Source organism: Strongyloides ratti, scaffold srae_chrx_scaffold0000002 (assembly GCF_001040885.1).
Source record: "Strongyloides ratti genome assembly S_ratti_ED321, scaffold srae_chrx_scaffold0000002".
Taxonomy (NCBI): Eukaryota; Metazoa; Nematoda; class Chromadorea; order Rhabditida; family Strongyloididae; genus Strongyloides; species Strongyloides ratti.
Genome location: NW_020171510.1, coordinates 487,850 through 509,680, shown reverse-complemented (window position 1 = coordinate 509,680; position 21,831 = coordinate 487,850). Strand labels below are relative to the sequence as shown.

Below are 21,831 nucleotides of genomic sequence, written 5' to 3'. Positions count from 1 at the left end.
TAAATGAAATGGTATTGAATAATTGGCAAAAAAAAAATCAGTATAATTAGTTTTAAAATAAAATAACTTAAAAATAAATTTTTTATAAACAAATTTTTTTAAACAATAATATAGTAATTGAATGACTGATAAGGGTATTTTAAATTTATAATATAACTTTTAATGATTCTATTTATTTCTTGGGAGAGAAGGAGATTGTTGATTGGTTCGACGTCTTTGTTTCTCAAAACGCCTCTCCATTTCTTCTAATAATTTTGGTGTATATCTTACGACTAATTTAACGGAACCTTTAGCTGCTTTTAATAATTCAACAGCTTTTTCATGGCATTCTTTTTCAACATTGATTCCATTGACAGAAATAAGTTGGTCACCACGTTTTAAGTTTCCATTTTTTTCTGCGACACCACCAGGAATTATTCGTGATATGTAAATTGGTGAATTTTGTTCTTTACCTCCCATAACATTAAAACCTAAACCTTGTTCATTTTTAGGCAATGTTATAACACGGGGATGTGCATGACCAACAGATGCAGCAAATACAGCAACTGTAGCTTTTGCAGTAGCATTTGCTTGTTGTTCTGGTGATGTAAATGAATCATTTAAACCATAATATACATGTTCATATACTTCACGTACAGCATTCATAAAAGGACTTTGTAATATTTTTATTAAAGGCACAATATTATCATCACTTAATTCACCAGTACTAGCACAATGTTCTAATAATTCTGTTATCCTTGAAATATCTCTTTCAATATTAACATCACATATTTGTGGTGAATTCCATTCTACTGCACCTTCCATAGTAATATAGAAAACCTATAAATAAATTGATAAAAGTAGATAATTTTTTTTTCATTAATAATTTATTATTGCAATAGGAAAGTTCAATGATAAGTAATAAAATGATAGAGAATATAGTAAAATTAAATTTGACATAAGATTTAAGAAGTCTTTTCATTAAAATTTTTCATACAAATTTATATTGATTTCTTTAAACTAAAGAGGAAATAATGCTTATGTGGGATAAGTGGATATATTTTGTCAATAGACTGCTAGTATATACATTCTCCCAATAAAAAGAAGATTATCATAAGCTCCTACTACTAATATTAAATATATTCTAATTTATAACAATAAATTTTAATAATAATATAATAATGATATAATAATAATAATTTTATATGTATATATATTTATAAGTAAAATGTTTAATTATTAATTTAAAAAAATAAAAATAATTTTTCGAAATAATATATATATTTGTGATATTTAAAAATATAATGCTTCTTTTTTTATAGTTTTTATTTTTAACATTAAACCTAAATTGTCTTACACATATACACTTCCAAGTTATTTTAACAATGGAAAAAAAAGGAAATATATATATGTATATTAAAAGAGAAACCATTTTTTTTCTTTTATATTTTCATTTTTAATTGTTTTCTTTAGTGAATCAGTATAATTAGCAGTAAATACATTAATTTCCTTACTACATTTTTCAGATAATAAAAGACCTTTATTAGCAAAAGTTAAAGATTCCTCAATATTTCCTAAATGATATAATGCTTCAGCATAGTTACAATACATTCCTACAAGAATTTCTTCATTTCCTAAATTTTCTTCAATAGATTTAATTGCTTTTTCAAGATATTCTTTTGCTATTTCAAAATAATTATTCATTATACAAAGAGCACAAAAATTGTTAATTAAATGAAGAGTTGACGTACTATTTTTACCAAATACTATATTAGACTGGTCAATTGCATTATCGATGTACATCTGAGCCTCTGATATTAATTTCTCTCCACCATATTTAATCTTAAAATTTAATATAACAAAAAAAATTTTTTTTACATTTATTTTATAAATAAAAATTTACCAAAAATTGTGCATATGCATTAAGAGCATAACCATATAAAGCTTTAGCAGTAAGTACTTCATTATTTATTTCATTATTTAAATCTTTCTCTATTTTTAAAACATTATTTTTTTGTGTTAATATACAATGTTTAAAACCAATGTCTGCGTCGCGAATATTACCTTTCTCAGCCAAAACAGATGCCAATTTAATTGAAGTTGTAATATATGAGGGATGAAAATTTGAAATATTATGAATATTAGTTAATCTTTGTAATACCAATTTGTATAAATCTTCAGCATCATTTTTTGACAAAACAAAAATATCTGCCATTTCGAGATATATTCTTGTCATAATTAAATCATTTTTTTGCTTATAAGCTAATTCTAAAGCTTTATGAAGATAACCAATAGCTTTTTCATAACTATTCCATTTTGCATGTAACCAGGATTGTTTTACTAAATCTTTTAATGGATCATCATCCAACTTTATACAATCATTTTCAAAGAATTCTTTAATTGAAAATACTAATGTACCACATAATAAAGTATTTTTTAAGTTTTTGGTAAATAAATTAAACTTATCTTTATTATTTTCATAATTTCTTTCATTATGTGATTTTTTTATTATTATGTTATAAGATAATGAAGGATATTTAAACAAAGAAATTGATGCATTAAATTTCAAGAATTGATTTGTTTTAAAGTATTTCAAATAAGTGAAAACTTTCATTTCTAAAATATTAAACAATTGGATTAAAACTTGGTAAATAAAAAAAATTATAGATATGATTTATTCAACTATTTCAGAATTTTGATATAAAAATAATTTTTATGTTAATTCAAAAGACTTTATTCCAATAAATAACGTGATAAGAGAAAAAAATTTATAAATTTTCTTATTTTTAAAAATTATTTTATTTAATAGTGTTTAATAAAAATAATTTTACAAGTTTTTGCATTATTTGTAATGTATATGAATAAAATTTATGATTAAATTGTTGATAATACATAAGTAAATTTTGATAAAAAAAGATTTCAATGAAAAAGAGAAATACCAATGTTTACATGAACTATCTTTTAAAAAAAATACCAAACTGATAAACATGTTTTTTTAATCATTAAAAGTTATTATTGTGTTGTTGTTGTAAAAGAGATTTAAAAATTGATGATTACATTGATAATAGTGCAATTTACTTATATAAATGTACTTTATTATTAAGTTCTATTGATTTATACAATAGTATAACAGAAAATGTACTTTTATCATCAACTAACTAGCACTTTTAATAAGATGAAAAATTTTAAGTTTAATTTTGAAAATAAATCACAATATGCACGTTTTAATTTTTATAATTTATTTAGTAAATTTACTGTAAATATATTAATTAAAATTTTATTATAACAAGAAAATTAAATATTAATAAAAAAAGAATTTATAAATACATTTGATATTTTTATAAGCATTTGTTATATATATTATAGAAAATGAAATTTTAAACTTATATAAAATTGTCATAATAATAATAATTGTGAATAATATCTTTGTCAATCATAAAGATAAGTTATATTAATTTTGTATATTCAATTTCTTTTGATAATGTTATTTAAAAAAAAAAAGTAAAACAATACATATATTTTTTTTTCAAATAAAACATATATTAAATAACATTTAAAGAAGTTATAAAAAGAATAGTTTTATATTGATTAATAAAAAAAAATGTATTCGAACATATATATATATATATTTCTAATTCTACTAGATAAATGCTTTTATACCATAAATTATTTGTTCATTTTATTATATTTAAAATAAAATAATTTTATTATAACATTTAAATGAGAAATAACATAAAATATAATTATGCTTTAGTCATCTCTGTTAAAAAGTCTAAAGAATACTTACTTTTTATTAAACATATTGGTCAAAAACTATCTGTTTTCTAGATTTAAAATATTTTAACATAGTATATTTTAAAATATAAGAGTCGATCATTACATTTATATTAGTTATATACACAAAGTTAAAATGATCAAAGTTTTAATAGTTAACTTTTACCCTACTTATTTCTAATTTTCATTATATATTATGAGTGCCATTTAATGTATATAGCGTAAAGTTTAAAATAAAGTTAGGGTAATAGACAACTACGATTATACGTGCAAATTCTTAATAAATTATAATTTAGTAAAATAAGGAGGATATTTTAATCATTTTTATTAAATATTTAGATGCTTATATTTTACTACTTTTAACAAACTAATCATTTCTTTACTTTATTTCATTTTATTTAATATTTTATTAAAAATTTTTATTCTCATAAAATTATATATATAAATTTTTTAGAATCATTTTAATCATGTCAAAACCAACCGTTGGAATTAATGGATTTGGAAGAATTGGAAGACTTGTTCTTCGTGCTGCTGTAGAAAAGGATGCAGTAAAAGTTGTTGCTGTTAATGATCCATTCATTAATATTGATTATATGGTTTATATGTTTAAATACGATTCTACTCATGGGAGATTTAAGGGTGACGTTACCCATGATGGTTCTAATTTAATCGTCAAAAAAGAAGGAAAAGATGTTCATACTATTAAAGTTTTTAATTGCAAAGATCCATCTGAAATCCAATGGGGTGCTGCTGGTGCTTATTATGTTGTTGAATCAACTGGAGTTTTTACAACAATTGAAAAAGCTTCTGCTCATTTAGCCGGTGGAGCTAAAAAAGTTATCATTTCAGCTCCATCTGCTGATGTTCCAATGTTTGTTATGGGAGTTAATCATGAAAAGTACGATGCTGCCAATGATCACATTATTTCAAATGCATCATGTACTACAAACTGTTTAGCTCCATTAGCTAAAGTTATTAATGAAAACTTTGGAATTATTGAAGGTCTTATGACAACTGTTCATGCTACAACAGCTACCCAAAAAACTGTTGATGGACCATCTGGTAAATTATGGAGAGATGGAAGAGGTGCTGCTCAAAATATTATTCCAGCTTCAACTGGTGCAGCTAAAGCTGTAGGAAAAGTTATTCCAGAACTTAATGGAAAACTTACTGGAATGGCTTTCCGTGTACCAACTCCAGATGTTTCTGTTGTTGATCTTACAGCTCGTCTTGAAAAACCAGCTACAATGGATGAAATTAAGGCTGTTGTTAAAGCTGCTGCTGAAGGACCATTGAAAGGAGTTCTTGCATACACTGAAGATCAAGTTGTATCAACTGATTTTGTCTCAGATCCACACTCCTCAATCTTTGATGCTGGTGCATGCATTTCTCTTAATCCAAATTTCGTCAAACTCATTTCATGGTATGATAATGAATATGGTTATTCACACCGTGTAGTTGACTTAATTTCTTATATTAATACCAAAAATTAAAATAAGTCAGCGAATGTGTGTCGTCTCAATTTTATAGCATTATATTTTTTTATAAAAACATTTGCTAATACTTTATTTTTTTTTATAACATCATTTAATAGATTATAAAGATTTATTTACTAAGTAATAATTTTATATCAAAAATATTGTTTAAATAGATTTTATTGTTAGGCACTTTTTTTAAAATAAAAAAAGAATATTTCAATAAAATTATAAAAAATAAAATTTATTAAAATCTATCAGATTAAATTATACTTGGATTTTTGCGATCATTCATATCATTCATTATTATTTGCTGTTCTATAACAGCAATTTGTATGTTAAGTGTAATTATGTCACTTTCTAATTTTGCAATTGCCTGTTTTATACGAATCATTGGAGCACCATCCGTATTTTTTGAACCTTGCTCTTCAACCTGTTGCTTTAATTGATCAATTTCTTCTGTTAATTGTGATAAAATATCTGAACGTTGTGTTAAACCCGTGCTTGATTCTTTATATTGTTGAATACCTTCAGATAATCGATCTTGTGTTTGACGATAGTTTAATAAAATTGATTCAATTTGAGAATTTATATGTTTTTCTCTATTATCAATTCTTTCCATGTCAATTGATACATTTGACGATATTTTATTTAATAATGGTTTTATTTTATCAAAATTTTCTGTAAGTGATATAAAATATTTTTCCATTTGATCAAGTCTCATTCTCCAATCTGTGGCATCTGAACGAAAAGTTATTTTTAATTGTGGTAAAGCTCTTTCTACTTCTTCTTTCCATGCCTCTATATTTACTTCATTTTTTTTTATTTTTTGTATTTCAGGTTCTTCAACTTTTAAATTTTCATCTATATCATCATTTATTATTGTTGTAGCATCTAAATCTATATATACTGCATCATCATCATTTTCTAAAGCCATTATAGCATCCTCTGTATCTGATTCAAATTGGTCAGCTACTAATTCTGCATCTTCAACATCAGCATCATCAGTTTCAGGATCATCAATTGGTTTTTGAATTTCAGACCAATTAAAAGAAAGTTTAGATAATGCAAAATCACTTAATAAATCTAATATTTGAATTACCATTTCACCTGAACCACTTTTTAATTTTGTTAATGTAAATGTTTCAGTTATACCCTTTAAAAATTAATTAAAAAGATAATAAAAATCAACAATCTTACAAGCATTTTTAAATGTGAAAGAATTCTTCCAAGTGTAATATTTGGATCATCAAATTCTTGTGGCATTTCAAAATTTTTTTCACCACTTTTTTGAATAAGCCAAGCTGCTAAATTAGTAAATAAAAAAAATTGTTCACCTGTATTAGTACTTTTAACAAAATAATATTTATGAATTCTTTTAAAACTTGAATTTTTTCTTACAAATTCATTTTCATATTGTAATATTTTTAATTTATCAAGAAGTTCTTCAGAGACTTGAAAAATATTATACTCAACACCAGGACTATCATTTTTGATAATTTCTTTATTATTTAAATGTATAGATGATTTCCTAAGTGAATTTTCAAATTCAATATTATTATTTTCTCTTGAAGAATCTAGAATATTATCATCCATTAATGTGATAGATTTTAAAATAAAGAAAATTTGATGAAGATAAAAAAGATTTAACTAACTTATTCAAAATATCCTTTAGTGTTACTATGGTGATAATATAAGAGATATCTTTAAACCTTACATTTTCCTATCATAATTGTTGCTAAGTTAACAACTCATATAAAGTCTTAATATACAAAAGGTTCTTTCTTAACTTTAAAATTTTAAGTTTATTAAAAATTATTATTCAGTTTAAGAAATATTATTTAAATATATATAATTTTTATGTAATATTATAAAATTGCTATGTAAAATTTATGTAATGTATTATATTTAATATAATAATTATAAATTTATTTAATAAAATTTTATATATAAAAAAATTTATTGTTTTTTATAACATAAAAATATAAAAAATAATAATTGAAATTTCTATATAATATAAATCTCTGCATGTTAACTATAATATTCTTTTTTAATATTAAAATATTAATGACATTTTATAATACTTTTACACAAAATTTTATGATAAATTTTTTTTTGATATTTAGAAGTAAAATTTTTTTAAGTTAAAAAAAAGTATTTATGTGATATTAAAATTTAGAAAATTTATTTATTAAATATATTTTACAAAATTATTATATCTAAATATTAAAGAAAATTAAGTTATTTATTTTTTGTAATGTCCGATTCATAATTTTCAACTTTTGGTTAATCATATTTTATAATTGAAATTAATTAGTAATTCTAATTCAAAATGTTTTTAATATTAAAATTAAAAATGATTTTGTTTTTGTAATTGATAAAAATTGACTTTATTTTAATCAACACTATCTACATTGTTTGAGTTTGACACTATCTAATTTTTCTATTTAAACTACGAACAGTTTAATTAATTACTTAAAAAAGAAAACAACAAAATATAAGGATCATGCAAAAACCTATAAAGTGTAATTTAAAATTTTACTTATTATTTAGAAAAAAAAACAAAGTTAATACTATAAACAAGTTATTATTATAAAATAAGTTACTAAAAAACCTTTTTTTTATTATTTCTTTTATATGATACACTAAGTAAAATATATTTGGAAAACTAAGAATATTGGTATATATTTAACAAATTATAAAAATAGTTTTTGTCCTAATAAATTGTTATGAAAATTAACAAAAAAAAAATTACTAAGAATACATTAAAAATTTAATTTTTTAATATATGATTAATTTAAATGTTGTAATTTTCTAAAATAAAAACTAAATATAAAAATTTTTTGTCAAAAGATATTTAATAAAAAAGTTCATTTAAAAGCTTATAAATCTTGTTAATTTAATTAAAAAAATATATTTAGTATCAAAAATTATTTTTATATAAAAATTTCTTACAATGGTTTTTGATTTATTTAATTAATGTTTTTATGATAGATCCTAGAAATAAAAATAAATAATATTTTTATAAAAATAAACTTTTAAACAAATCAATATTTGTATGATATATAAAAGAAACTAAACATGATAAAAAAACTTTCTATATTTATCTAATGTTAATAAAGTTTACTTATTAATGATGGAAGATCATTAAAAATATTATAAAAAAATGAAAACTTTAGTAATTTTCTATTTTAGTTGTAAAAATTTTGTAAAATTTATTCTATAATATAATGATATATTTTTTTAATTCATGAATTTTTTTTATTTTTAATATTTAAAAAGAAAATATTATTGTTTACAATTTAATTTTCCAAATAATGTTATATCTTTAAAATAAAAAAGATGATCAAATATATTGAAATTTATATATTTATCACTACATTGTTTGTTATCATCAATACTTGAACAAACTGTAAATGGACTTCCTTGAGACATGTTATTATCATAAAAAATTTCTCCTTTATGATGAATATAACCTAACATATCTCGTAATGGTAAATGAGGTATTGGATCATGACTATGAACTACTCTGTAAGCGTAACCAATTTTTTGATCAATACTTAATGCAAAATCTTTATCACCTGTTCGTGGTTCACCAAATGTTATAAGTTTAATGTTATCATTTTGAGTATAATTATGATATACAATATTTGCAGCAGCAATAGCAGCCATACTACCACCTAATGAGTGTCCTGTTACCCATACTTCATAATTTGGATATAAATTTTTAGCTGTAAAATAACCATCTCTTAAACCACCATTCCAAACTAAACTCCATGAGATATAAAAATATCTTGAAACTTTTCCACCACCTAAAAATTTTTCTTTTTCATCAAAAACTGTTTCATACCCTTCTAGCATAATTTGCATTGCTGTAATAGATCCTTGAAATGCAATAATAACAGCTTTATCATCATTACTAACAGCTACAAATCCTGAACATTTATCATTATTTATAAAATCACATCCAACTGTTGTTTGAGTTATAAACTATAATAAAAAAAATATATATATATATATAAATTTAATGTTGATAAAATTACAGTATAATTTTTAAATGTATTTTGTAAACAGTTTCTTGGATTATTATATGTTCCCGCTATCATTGGTAATATTTTGTACCTAGCAAAATTATCGTCATACATTCCATTTTCATAATTTTTTTTACAATAAGTAAGTAGAAATATAAAACTAAATGAAAAAAAAAAATGTAAATAATACATATTAATTATTGACACATGGAACAATAATTGTTACCAATTATTTATTCAAATTTTTTCTTCTTAAAAGTTTTTCATAGTTCCGGATTAGAAAAGAAACTAACTTTACAAATTACTCAACAAATATTGTCTTATCAAATTCTTTAATATTTTCTTAACACAAAAATAATATAATTGCTCAAAAAGAAATTTAATACTATAGTTATATGTGTAAAAATATTATTTTATGATTTTTTACGAAATTTACCTACTCGTTTATTATATAATGTTTAATAATATCACATGTTCAATTCAAAAAGTTATCACATTGTTACCTTTTTTTATCAATTTTTTTTAAATAACAATTTTAAAGACAAGATTAGATTAAGATTAATTAAAAATGATTTATAACCAATTTATTGTGATGTTATAATGTTTATTTTATACTAACTTTAAAAAAAATTTTTTTAATTTAAATGTCTTTTTATATAAATGTTGTCATTAAATGTTTACATACACACCACATATTATAGCCATCCCTTTCTCAGAATTTTTAACTGGTTTTTTTTTAGTGTAAAAAAAAATCTAACCAATTTTACTTATTAAAGAAGTTATAAAATGTTTAAAAAAAAATTTTTTTTTTTTAAAATCTTTAGTTATTTAAAAGAAGATTAATAAGTAATCTACAATTTACTTTTTATATTTAAGTAAATACTTTACCAAATATCTGTGTCAATGACTTTTAACAATTGTTGTATGTTTGCATTTTTTTTTTTTCCATTTAGCATTTTCTTAATAAATTTTTATACACTTTTCAAAAATAACTTTTTAATTTTTCTCTAGGGAAACGTTATATTTAATTAAATTAATTTTTAAAGATACTAATATATAAATTTATATATTAATTCATTAGTAAAATAATTTATATTATAAATTTTATATATGTATATTTATGTAGATATATATCTATATATATTTACATTTTTTATTATAACATTTTTTAAATATGTTAAAAAAAAAATTTTTTTTATTATAGTTTTTAATCATTGACAAAAATATTGTAAATATGACTGCAAGAAATTATAACAAAAAAGAAAAATGTTCTGAAAATGTAGATGAAATGTTAAAAAGTTTTGAAAGTATATCATTTAAAAATGATAAAAAAAAATATAAAAGGTGTAATAAAGAATCATTTGGATCAATTAGAAATGGGAGCAAATTTAATGAAAGTAACAATGACGTAAATGTCCCTGATGTATCATTTGAAAAGTTGAATGAAATGTTAGAAGAATATGCATCATTTCATTCTGATATTAGTGCAACACAATTTAGTAAGCATATTTTATACTGTAAATTTTTTATTGTTTAAATATATTATTTTTAGAAAAAATATTGTCTAAAAATTTTATTAAATATAATGATAATCAAATGCGTGAATTTGGTGAAAATTGTATTTATTGGGGATGTCATGGTTATGAGACATATAGTCTAATGACAGACATAATTACACAATTAACTTACCATCAAAATTTTAGAATAGGTTGTTCAGAAGAATTAGCTACACTTTATCGCAAATATTTTGAAAGTCAAATGTCTGAAGATGATAATAATGAACCTCAATCAGATGATGATAATAATTGCAAATTTTTTCCTAAACTTGTTGCATCTCTTTTATCTGAAAATTGGCCTAGACATCATGGTACTTCTGATAATGAAATTATTTATACAGCTATGGCTATTTTTAAAGGATTAATTGGTGATATGAAAAAATATTTTGATCCACCAAATGATGAGAATGATGATACTGAATGTATGGATGATAAAACATTAAAATTTTGTGCAGATACAATTTACCAAATAATTTCAACACGTACAAAAGGTCTTTATAGAAATCATCTTTATATGCTTACCGATGCATATTCTGTTTTTTCAAAAGCATTAATAAAAAATAACCCACTTGATGAGATGATGAGAAAACGTTTATTAGAATGTGTTATTGAAATGGATAAAGTCACAAATGGAAGGAGTAGTGTTTAACTTTAAACAGATGTAAAAGGACATATAAATGACCTCTTAACAACGGGTCTATTACGGTATTTTCAATACTTATCATGGTTCTATTAACATTTTTACTCATTTTATGCATTTTAAAAATTGTCTATCAAAAATCTTTCTCCTTTCTTAAATATAAAATGTTTGATAAACTACTTAATTAAATTTTTTAATAAACAATTATATATTATTTTTTTTATCTAATTAACATAATTATATTATAATAAAAAAAAAAGTACTTTTATTTTACTATATAATTAAAAAAGACAATTTATAATTTAAATGATTAATAATTTGATCTTTTGATTGTATTTATATATATATCTATTTATTTGAATGGCTACTAATCAATTTTTTTATAGGTATATATATGAAGTAACATAATGTTTACCACCTTTTTTTATTATATGTTACTCTTTTTGATTAATATACGTTTCATCTATTATATGCTACTAGTAAAATATTTCATATACTTACATATATATATATATCTAATTTTTTTAATGGTTAAATTTTCTTTCCGTTGTTGTCAAAATTTTAATATCATATTTTTTTAAAGCAAATTTTAAAATTATACCTTATATAAACATTTTTAAAATTATGTATATGGCAAAGATTATAAAAAAAATTTTTTTTATAAATCTTTTTTACTTTATTTTTTTTTTGTTTTTCATTTTTAAAATAATATATATTTTAAGTATACTATAAAAGAAATAAATTTTATTTTACTTTTTACTATTTTTATATTGTATTAAAAATAAATGACCTTTAAATTTTTTTTTTTTATTAATTTCTATCTTTTCATCAAATGTATCAATTTTTGAGAAGAAATTTAATTTAAAAAATTTGTAAGGAAGATGATTATTAATATTAAATTTTTTTATTTTAAGAGTTTATTAAATTTTTATTTATTTTATTCTCTAAAGATTATAATTATTATTAATATTTAAAATAACTATTTAACTTGTCAAAATATGTTTTTATTTTTATTATTAATGTTTAATAAAATGAATTTATTGTTAATTTAACAATCCTGATTAAATATTATATAATATTTATGTAATTCTTTAACTATATAAAAAAATTATTAATATATAATTTTCTTTTTATTTCATTAAACTTATCATACACAATGTTTATCAATATATGTACATATTTTTTTTTTTGATATCACACAAAGTATAATCTAATATTTATTTGGTTTTAATTTCTACTACATTAATTAACTGTAATTTGAATGTTAAGATATTTATAAATGTTAAATAAACTAAGAGTTAAAAAAAAATGTTTGTTTTATTGAATTTACACCATTTTAATATTATGTATAAATGTTAAACTGTATATTAAATTAAAAAGACTTTTTATAATAGCTTTTACATAGTACAACACAAAACTAGCTTAAAAATTGACATTGTACATATATAGAAAAATAAATTATAAAATTTAACTTTCTCTTGATAAGCTCACTATTTCATTTTTTAACCAATTTTTAGTTTTTGATTTTTCTATTTTACGATTTTCTTTCATAATATATTTGTATTTGTTTTTTAAATTTTAAAAATATTAAATAGAACAAGGTATAGTAAAAATAGTAAGCTGAAATATATAATGATAACTTGAAATGTACCTCTATTTTGTTAAACTTTTAAAATATTTTACCAAACAAAGAGGTTGTTATAATAGAATTTATTGTAAATTTTGATTTTAAAAATTTGTAGTTATACCTTTTTGGTATATCCCGTTTTTGATATTAATTGAAAATATATTCTAGTATCATAATAAATTAGGTTGTTAATATAAATATTTAATATATTTCTAATAAAAGTTTTCTTTAGCTATCTAACATTTTAATCATTTTGTATGAGATGATATATGAATATTATAATATATATATATATATATATACATATATTTATTGAATGTATTTAAATTAAATTCCTTGCTTTGTCCATTGAACATTAATAGTAATGAAATTATCACCTTTACGCTTATTTTGCGTATACCATTTTAACTACTTTTTATTTATTTGATGATGAGAAAAATTTGTTAAATATTAAAAGGTAATATAATATCATTCAAATAATTTTATAGTATTTATAATTTATTAATAATTTATAAAAAAAATATATATATATATATTCTAGATATAATATTACTTATTCAAAGACTAAGTAAAAAAAATTATTTAATTTTTTTGTTTCTTTTTTATCTAAAAATTAATTAATAATAAAATATTTTATTTTACTAGTGATTTAAAATTTTAATATACACAATTTAATTACTTTTTTCTACCTAAATCTTTTAAAACTTTAATCTTCTTAAAAAAAAAATTTTATATCTTAATTTTCTTTGATCTTTAATATATAAAATAATATTTTTACTTCTTTTAACAACCATCATTAACATTTTCAATTCTAATAGTAACGATATGTATAATATATATTTACAATTATAAACTTTGCCTATTGTACATTAGTGAACACTTGTTTTACTATCATATACGTTATATTTGTACAAAATAGAATAACTATAACGTTACCAGATATGCTTTTTAATGTGCATCATTTTCACATCATATTTATACAACCTCATCTATCTATTCACAATAAGTATTAAGGAATTCTACTTTAACATTACCTCTACTATTATTAAGTTCAATAAAAGAACAAACATATTCTATGATTTCTGATTTTTTACTTTTTTTTTTTATTTACTTGTCTTAAAAAAAATATTAATATTTTTCTACTTTTTATATAATTTTATTTTTTTACTAATTATTATTGTAAAAAATTTAATAATAATCTATATAAAAAAAATAAATAACTGCAATTGTTTATTATTTTAAAACAAATTTATTCAAAATAAATTTTAAAAGTACCACAACTAAACAAAAATTAAGAGGATTCTTTAAAAAATATTCAAAATTGTATGATTTCATCCCTCATTCTTTATTTGAACATCTAGATTTCATTCACTTACAAATAAATACACTTTAAATTTATCTTTTTTTTTTAACTTCAAATATTCATACAAATTATATATATTATTTGAAAATTGTTATCCTTATTATAATCAGATAAATGATAAATACAAAATTATTTAAAAAAAAAACTTTTTCTAAAGCAATTTTTTTATTATATATATTAATTTTTAAATAAAGATAATAACTAAATTTTATTTATTTATTAAAACTATTGTCTTTAACTTTGAAGGGTAGAAATATCTATCTCAAAATAAAAATAATTGATTTGGTAAACATTATTAAAATTATTATTACTTTTTAATATGTCGATTTTTATTATAAGTTTTAAAAAAAAATTTTTATTAAAGTTTTATCTTATTAATTGACTTCCTTCTTTATATCATGATTTTTATAAAAAAATATATATATATATGTTATATATTTTTAATATACACATTTATACATTAAATTATTTATTAATAAACATTTTGTAGAGAATTATTTAACCAATATATATTATTATTTAAATTTAGTATTTTTTTTTTTAATATAAAGATATTTTATAAATGATATATATTACTTTATATTTATTATATAAGAAAGATTATACGTTATTTAGGTCCTTTAAATTATTTTTTTTTTATATTTATATATTATTATAAATATAATATGCTCATTTATTTTTATGAATTGAACATTCATTTATAATTTATTTTCTATAAACTTTATTATTTTTTTTTTCTTTTAAAATTATTAATTTTATTTCTAGTACCTTTTTTTTAATAAAAAAATAATTATAGATAATAGAAATACTTTATATAAGAATGTTATTTTAAAAACAAATTAAATTCTTTAAATTATAATTAAATTATATCTATTATGTTGATTATTATAAAATAATATTTTATTTACATATCTAAAGTTTATTTTTTCCACAGAATTTACCTTTAAATGCTTATCAATAATTGAAAATATCCTTTCTATATATTTATAAATGATTCAATTTAAAAGAGAAACTGATGTAAGAATTAAATAACTAAAATCCTGTTGAGAAAAAAAAAAGATATTTATTTATATAAATATATTAGTATCATTATAAATAACTATATATATTTTTATGTATATAAATTTATTATTTTATATTTGATATTTAAAAATATATTATTATGATTATCTATAGTTATATTGTGGTTAGTTAATTTTATATAATAATGCCATTCTTTCAAAGTATTTTTATTAATATATTTAATTTTTATATATTTTTAAATAACAGCTAGGTAATTTCACTAAACATTTATAAGTACATGTTTATAAATATTAATAAAAAAAAAATAGAAGAAAAAATCTTTCATCAATAAATAATTATATTTATATATATAAAATAAATATTATAATGCTAGAATGATTTTTTTTTATTAAAAAATGTTTAATTTATTTATATTTTAGTGGTAGTATATAAGTTTTTATTACATCACTAAATGATATTTGGTAATAATATAAATAATAATGATATATCTTTATTAACAATAAAATTTTATAAAAATTTTTTAATATCATTTTTATATATAAAAATTTAATGAGTACTAATTAAATTACTTATCATAATAATAAAATAAAAAAGTTTTTATTGGTTAAATAAATTGTTAAAAGAAAGTTATAGTATTATATTCTTATTTTAACACCATCTTATCTTTTAATTTTATCTTTTTGAAAGAAGATCAATCAAGAATAATTAGGTGATAGGGCAAGGATACCACTTTTGAATTTCAGTATTATACTTTTATTTATGATCTTATCACACTTAACATTAATTTTTAATATACATTTTATGTTGCATTTTTATATTACAAATATTTACTGTTATAATTTTTTTTAGTTTTAAATATTTTTAATATACTTGACTCATCTTTCTTTACTCATATGTAACCTTTTTTTTTAATATAATAATGATGATGGAAGATTATACAATAAATTTGGCTTCTTCATTATTCAAAAAAAAAAAAAAAAATATTTTTTTGCCCTCCATACAAACAATTGTAAAATCATTGATTCATCCATTAAAGTAAATATATTAAATGACAAAGTTATATTTATATATATTTATTTTTAGAGATTATCTATTACGTTAGTTATAATTTAACAAATTATTATCATTTATGTGGTGTTCTGTATGTTTATTTTCACTATTGTATACTAGAATAAATTATCTTTATTATTATTTTATCCTCATATTATAATATTCTTTTTTTTTTACTCCTCTATTATAATTATATATTAGCTTTTCAAACTTTTGAAAGTTATTTAAATATTTTTCCATACTTATCAATTAGATAATAAATTTTATCTACTTTATTTTACAAAAAAGGATGATCATTTATATATTATGTATGTCATTAATTAATATGTTTCAATTATTTCTATATTTCTTTTTTATTTACCATTGATTTTATTTTTTAAAAATTATTTTATCAATATTAAAATAAAAATGAATAACTGGAGATTGGTAATGTTTCATATATTGGAAAAATATAATTTTACATTTTTAATCAAAAAATGATACGTTATTAATGTAAATGTCATTATAATGTTTTTATACTCTAAGATTTTAAAATATTTTAATGTTTATGTGAAAACTAAATTTAATGGTCCTGTTTAAAAAGATATATTTTTATAAGCAAAATTTATCTCTATCAAATATTCTGAAGTTGTTTATATGTTTTTAGTTGATTTGACATTTAGTTGATTAGATTTAATAAGTTTACTTTATAAGCGGATTTAATACATATTTAAGACAAGACTCTTTTCATTAAATATCTTTTTTAATATATTAATGGTGCATAAATTATTTATTATTCGTTAAGGTAACTTCAAATGAATATTATTAGTTATGCTTTTGTATCTATATTATGTTGACACTTTTTTCATAAAAGCAGACACAAAAAGTGAAAGTACAGTTTTATTAAGGAGGAGAAGAGTATAACAATACACAATAAGTATACTTCTTCCGCTATCTTTTGGTTAAATGTGTGCCAACTGTCTTAAACGTACTTAATTGTTAGCTTACTTATTGTCTTAAAATGAATAAATTAAAGATGATAGTTTATTTTATTATTTAAACCTTTCCTTTTTAACAATTATATATTAATAATAATTAGTTGATGATAAAATATTAACATTTATTTATAATGAATAACATATTTTGTTACTATAAATGATAAAAAGATTATTATTAATTTCTGATATCATTTATTTATTATTGTTTTTTTAATACCATTTAAACTTTTATAGCTTTTTATTATTATTATTATTACTATTATTTTTTTTTTAAAAAAAAACATAATTTTTTAAATACTTTATTGATTTATATTTATAATACTAATACTATTGGTGTTAGAAAATGTTTTTGGTCTAAAATTACATTTATAATACGATGATAATCTTCTTTTCTAAAAAAAAAAAGAGATCTTGTCAATACATTTACTATTAATCAGTATAATGTTTCATAAATATTTTTATATGTAATTTTTTTTATTCTCCATTTTTCTCCGTAATCAGATTAAATATATGTTGTTATTAAACATCTATCAACAAACTACTTAAGAAACATCTATTTGATTAAATTTTAATTTATTTTACAAAAACTCTCATTTGTCAAATAAAGTTTTTCATTTCTTTTCTCTAACATTCATTTTATTCTAAAATTTCATTATTGGTAACTATTTATGTAAAAAGGTTATTGTAATATTTAAAGATTATATTTATTAAAAATAATTTTTTTGAACAGTTATTTACATTACATTTTTAAAATTTTAAACGATCATCTGTATTTTATTAACATTAACATATAATGTTATATCTTTAAAAAAAAAATTTTTTTTTATCTATAATATATTAAATTTATATTTTTTCATTTTTAAATAAATTAATATATTAGTATAGAATCTATTAATATATCATCTTCTACTCATTTACTTGCCTATACCTTATATCTATTCCTTTGAGAAGCATAAAATCAGGTGAAAAATCTTAATCAAGTACTCCTTATTTCTCTATCTAGTCTTCTCTATTTCATATGTTTTAAATATTATTTATCTTAACTTTTACATAATTATATTAGTAAGTTCAATGTTTGTTGATTCTTATTTTAATAAGTACGTACCTGTAAAATATATGTATATATATCAATTATCTTAAAATATATCAAATATTTTATAACCGTTAATTTTTATTTGTAACAACTAAAAATTTTAAAATATATTTTTTTTTATAATAAATATATATACACATTTTTTTTAGGTTAACCATTTAATTTTAAAACAATAAAGTAAACTCCTTCAATATCTATAAATATTTCAAAAAGATTAAATATATATATATAAAAAAAAAATTATTTAAAATGGAGGAAGCAAAAAATATGGCCTTGCTTTTTTTCATCGATCATTTGATGCAAAAGAATGGAAAAAGAACAATACATGATTTAAGTTGCCAATTTGGTGCAAGAGGATTTTCTGAAGAAATGAGAGAGGCCGTTGGGACAACACAAGAAGGTTTAACAGAATTTTTAAATCATTACCCATCACTCTTTATTGTTGAAAATGACACTGTAACTTTAAAAGGTTTCGGTGAAATGGATGGTAAAAATCAGATAATGAAAATTCCTGGAACTGGTAGTCGAAATAGAGATTATGAAAAAGAAGCTGTTGACTTTTTCGTTACAAAACTTCAAAAATTTGGTCCTGAATTACAAATAAAAAGTTTATTAGGACATAGATCACAAGCTGCTCCAGAAGTTCGATTAGTCTCTGGAAGGCATTTAAAAGAATTTTGTGAATTTTTACAATCCCAAACAGAACATTTTGTTGTTGAAGGTGATAGAGTTAGATTAAAAAATATGCCAGAACCTAGTCATGGTGCAGTAGAATTAGATGAGGAAGGAAATCCATTAGCAGGTGTTAAAGCTAAACAAGCTGCGTTAGATTTTCTAAGAGGTGTTCTTGAACAGGTAAATATAAATATAATAATTTTTAAATTTTTTATTATTTATATATTTAATTTTTTATTATTTTATTTCTTATAATATTATAGAATGATGAACAACCAATACCATTAGATTTATTTTATCAAAGATTTTGTGAACGTTTTACTCATACAGTACGTCAAGAGGTTGCTACAAATCCAAAAGAATTATTACAATTTTTAAAACTTAATCGTAATGTTTTTTTTATACGTTCAAATAAAGTATCTTTGGTTAAAAATAAACCAGAAGAGAATGGATCTGAAAGTGGTAGATCAACAGAAGGTAGTGAATCAACTTTCTCTGATAATAATAATACTTTATATCCATTAAATAAAAATTCTCTTTCAAAAATAACATCTGTTAAGTCATTAGCACAAGCTCAGGAAGCAATAAAAGATATATTAAATGACTTGGATAATCAAGAAGAAAAGTATGTCGCAATAGACTTTAAATTAGTAACATACGGTGGAATAAATAGTGAAGAATTTCTATCATTAATTGTAATAGCATCTCAAAAACGTATTCAAGTTTTTGATATGGCTAGTTCTAAAGTTCTTTTATTGGAAAGTGGATTAAAAGAAATATTAGAATCAGATAAGGTTCTTAAAGTAATACATGATGTAAAAAGAGTAGCTAGTTTATTATTAACATGTTATGATATACAAATGCAAAATGTTTTTGATACACAAATTGCTCATTCTGTAATTCAACATGACAAATTTGGTAAATCATTCTCTGATTTACGAGCCATATCATTTTTAAATTTACAACGGGTTTATTATCCCCAATCAATAATGATGTCGGATATTACTCCTAGAAAACTTTCACAAACTCCTAAATGGGATCAAAGACCAATAAATGATGAGATGATGTTAAGTGTTGTTGAAGAATGTCATTGTCTTATAACAGCAATGTATAAAATATTACATCAACAAGTACCTTTACAATGTCATGGATTATTGGAAGAAAAATGTAATGAAGCTTTACTTCCACAACCAATAAAGGTATCTACAATTGTTAATGGAAATGGATTAAGTGTTGCTATATCAAATCAATTAAATGGTTATAATAATTCATCAGTTAAATTATCAAGAAAAATTACACCAACTACTGTAACAAATCAAAAAGATTCTATTGGAGAATATCAAAATGTAATAAATAATAATAATATAAATTCTTCAAATAAAACTAGTACTTCAACATCATCATTACCTAATGTAAAGCCGGTAATGTGTGATATGGGTACCCAGACATTTTCAACAGGAGAAATTGTTGTATTGAATGTATATTATGATTAAAATATGAGCCATTAATTGTAAAGATGACTTAAGAAGTGATAACGATCTACTTTAGAGTGGCAAAAGAAAAGTATAAATATTTATTTAAAGAAAGAAAAAATGAAAAGAATTTTATTGGAAAAAAAAAAAATTTTACAAAATATTCAATATTTTTCAATATTTTTTTTAATTATATATTGATGATTTTTTAATATATTAAAAATGATAGCCAATCATTTGAGATATTAATTTTCATATATTTTTTATTCCTTCCAAATCGAGGTATCTTATTTTATGATTTGTTGGTTTTTATAATGAAAAAGAAAATATATAAATAAAATATTATTTTGCTTCAAATATTTTTTTATATCAAGAAATCTATTTATATATATTATTTAAAAATTTTTTCCCTTATAATGTTAATTATATAGTTAATAAAAATTTTATAATATACTTTTTATTATAAAAAGATAAAAGGGACATTATATTTTATGTAACAATGTTTTTCTTAAGGACAGTATGTTTTTTATATACAATAAAGGGTGTGTCTCTCGTTCAACATATTATAAAAAATTTAATTTTTTTTTTTATTATTATGTTAACTTATTTAATTGTTACTATATAATATTAAAAAAATAAGGAGTAAGAAAATTTCAAAATAACTAATTTGATTAAAAATTTATCAACATAAAATTTAATATTTTTGTCATTTTTTAAAAATTACTTTATTTTTTAAAAAATAAATAATTACATTTTTAATGTTTATAAAAAAAAATGATTTTTATTTAATCAATGATTATTATTATTATAAAAATAAAAATATATATTAACATTATTAATAGCTTCCTGTCATTTTTAACCTTCACCCTTTTATATAATGATAATTGAAATAAGATGAAATCTTTATTAATTTTCAGGTCAAAAAACAAATACTGGAACTTTTAAAATGAATAAATTTTAATCGGAGAAAAAATGTAGACAAATAAAAATTATGTATCATATATGGTAAATAATACAAGTCAACTTTTACTAGAAAAAAAAAACACAACAGACAATTGGTAATAAAAAAAACTATTTTTATATTATTCATAAATCA

At 19.8% G+C, this 21,831-nt stretch overlaps 7 protein-coding genes across 7 annotated transcripts; 3 read left to right on the top strand and 4 right to left on the bottom strand.

Annotated features, from left to right (window-relative positions):
* Positions 1-168: 168 nt before the first annotated feature.
* SRAE_X000110900 (Veli) lies at positions 169-804 on the bottom strand (the record flags this gene model as incomplete). Its single annotated transcript, XM_024643807.1, has 1 exon — positions 169-804. One exon carries the CDS (start codon positions 802-804, stop codon positions 169-171), a length of 636 nt encoding a protein of 211 aa, XP_024498571.1.
* Positions 805-1,395: 591 nt separating this feature from the next.
* Positions 1,396-2,593, bottom strand: SRAE_X000110800 (Tetratricopeptide-like helical domain and Tetratricopeptide repeat-containing protein; the record flags this gene model as incomplete). Its single annotated transcript, XM_024643695.1, has 2 exons — positions 1,396-1,821; positions 1,883-2,593. The coding sequence occupies 2 exons, from the start codon at positions 2,591-2,593 to the stop codon at positions 1,396-1,398; spliced, it is 1,137 nt and encodes a 378-aa protein (XP_024498570.1).
* A 1,627-nt stretch (positions 2,594-4,220) lies between these two features.
* SRAE_X000110700 (Glyceraldehyde-3-phosphate dehydrogenase,testis-specific) lies at positions 4,221-5,246 on the top strand (the record flags this gene model as incomplete). The annotated part of the gene is made up of 1 exon (XM_024643584.1): positions 4,221-5,246. One exon carries the CDS (start codon positions 4,221-4,223, stop codon positions 5,244-5,246), a length of 1,026 nt encoding a protein of 341 aa, XP_024498569.1.
* A 244-nt stretch (positions 5,247-5,490) lies between these two features.
* On the bottom strand, positions 5,491-6,824 carry SRAE_X000110600 (Intraflagellar transport protein 57 homolog; the record flags this gene model as incomplete). The annotated part of the gene is made up of 2 exons (XM_024643473.1): positions 5,491-6,384; positions 6,429-6,824. The coding sequence occupies 2 exons, from the start codon at positions 6,822-6,824 to the stop codon at positions 5,491-5,493; spliced, it is 1,290 nt and encodes a 429-aa protein (XP_024498568.1).
* Positions 6,825-8,516: 1,692 nt separating this feature from the next.
* SRAE_X000110500 (Lipase, class 3 family-containing protein) lies at positions 8,517-9,373 on the bottom strand (the record flags this gene model as incomplete). The annotated part of the gene is made up of 2 exons (XM_024643362.1): positions 8,517-9,218; positions 9,272-9,373. 2 exons carry the CDS (start codon positions 9,371-9,373, stop codon positions 8,517-8,519), a joined length of 804 nt encoding a protein of 267 aa, XP_024498567.1.
* Positions 9,374-10,493: 1,120 nt separating this feature from the next.
* Positions 10,494-11,464, top strand: SRAE_X000110400 (Hypothetical protein; the record flags this gene model as incomplete). The annotated part of the gene is made up of 2 exons (XM_024643251.1): positions 10,494-10,758; positions 10,812-11,464. The coding sequence occupies 2 exons, from the start codon at positions 10,494-10,496 to the stop codon at positions 11,462-11,464; spliced, it is 918 nt and encodes a 305-aa protein (XP_024498566.1).
* Positions 11,465-18,885: 7,421 nt separating this feature from the next.
* SRAE_X000110300 (Egalitarian) lies at positions 18,886-20,756 on the top strand (the record flags this gene model as incomplete). Its single annotated transcript, XM_024643140.1, has 2 exons — positions 18,886-19,443; positions 19,527-20,756. The coding sequence occupies 2 exons, from the start codon at positions 18,886-18,888 to the stop codon at positions 20,754-20,756; spliced, it is 1,788 nt and encodes a 595-aa protein (XP_024498565.1).
* Positions 20,757-21,831: the final 1,075 nt, after the last annotated feature.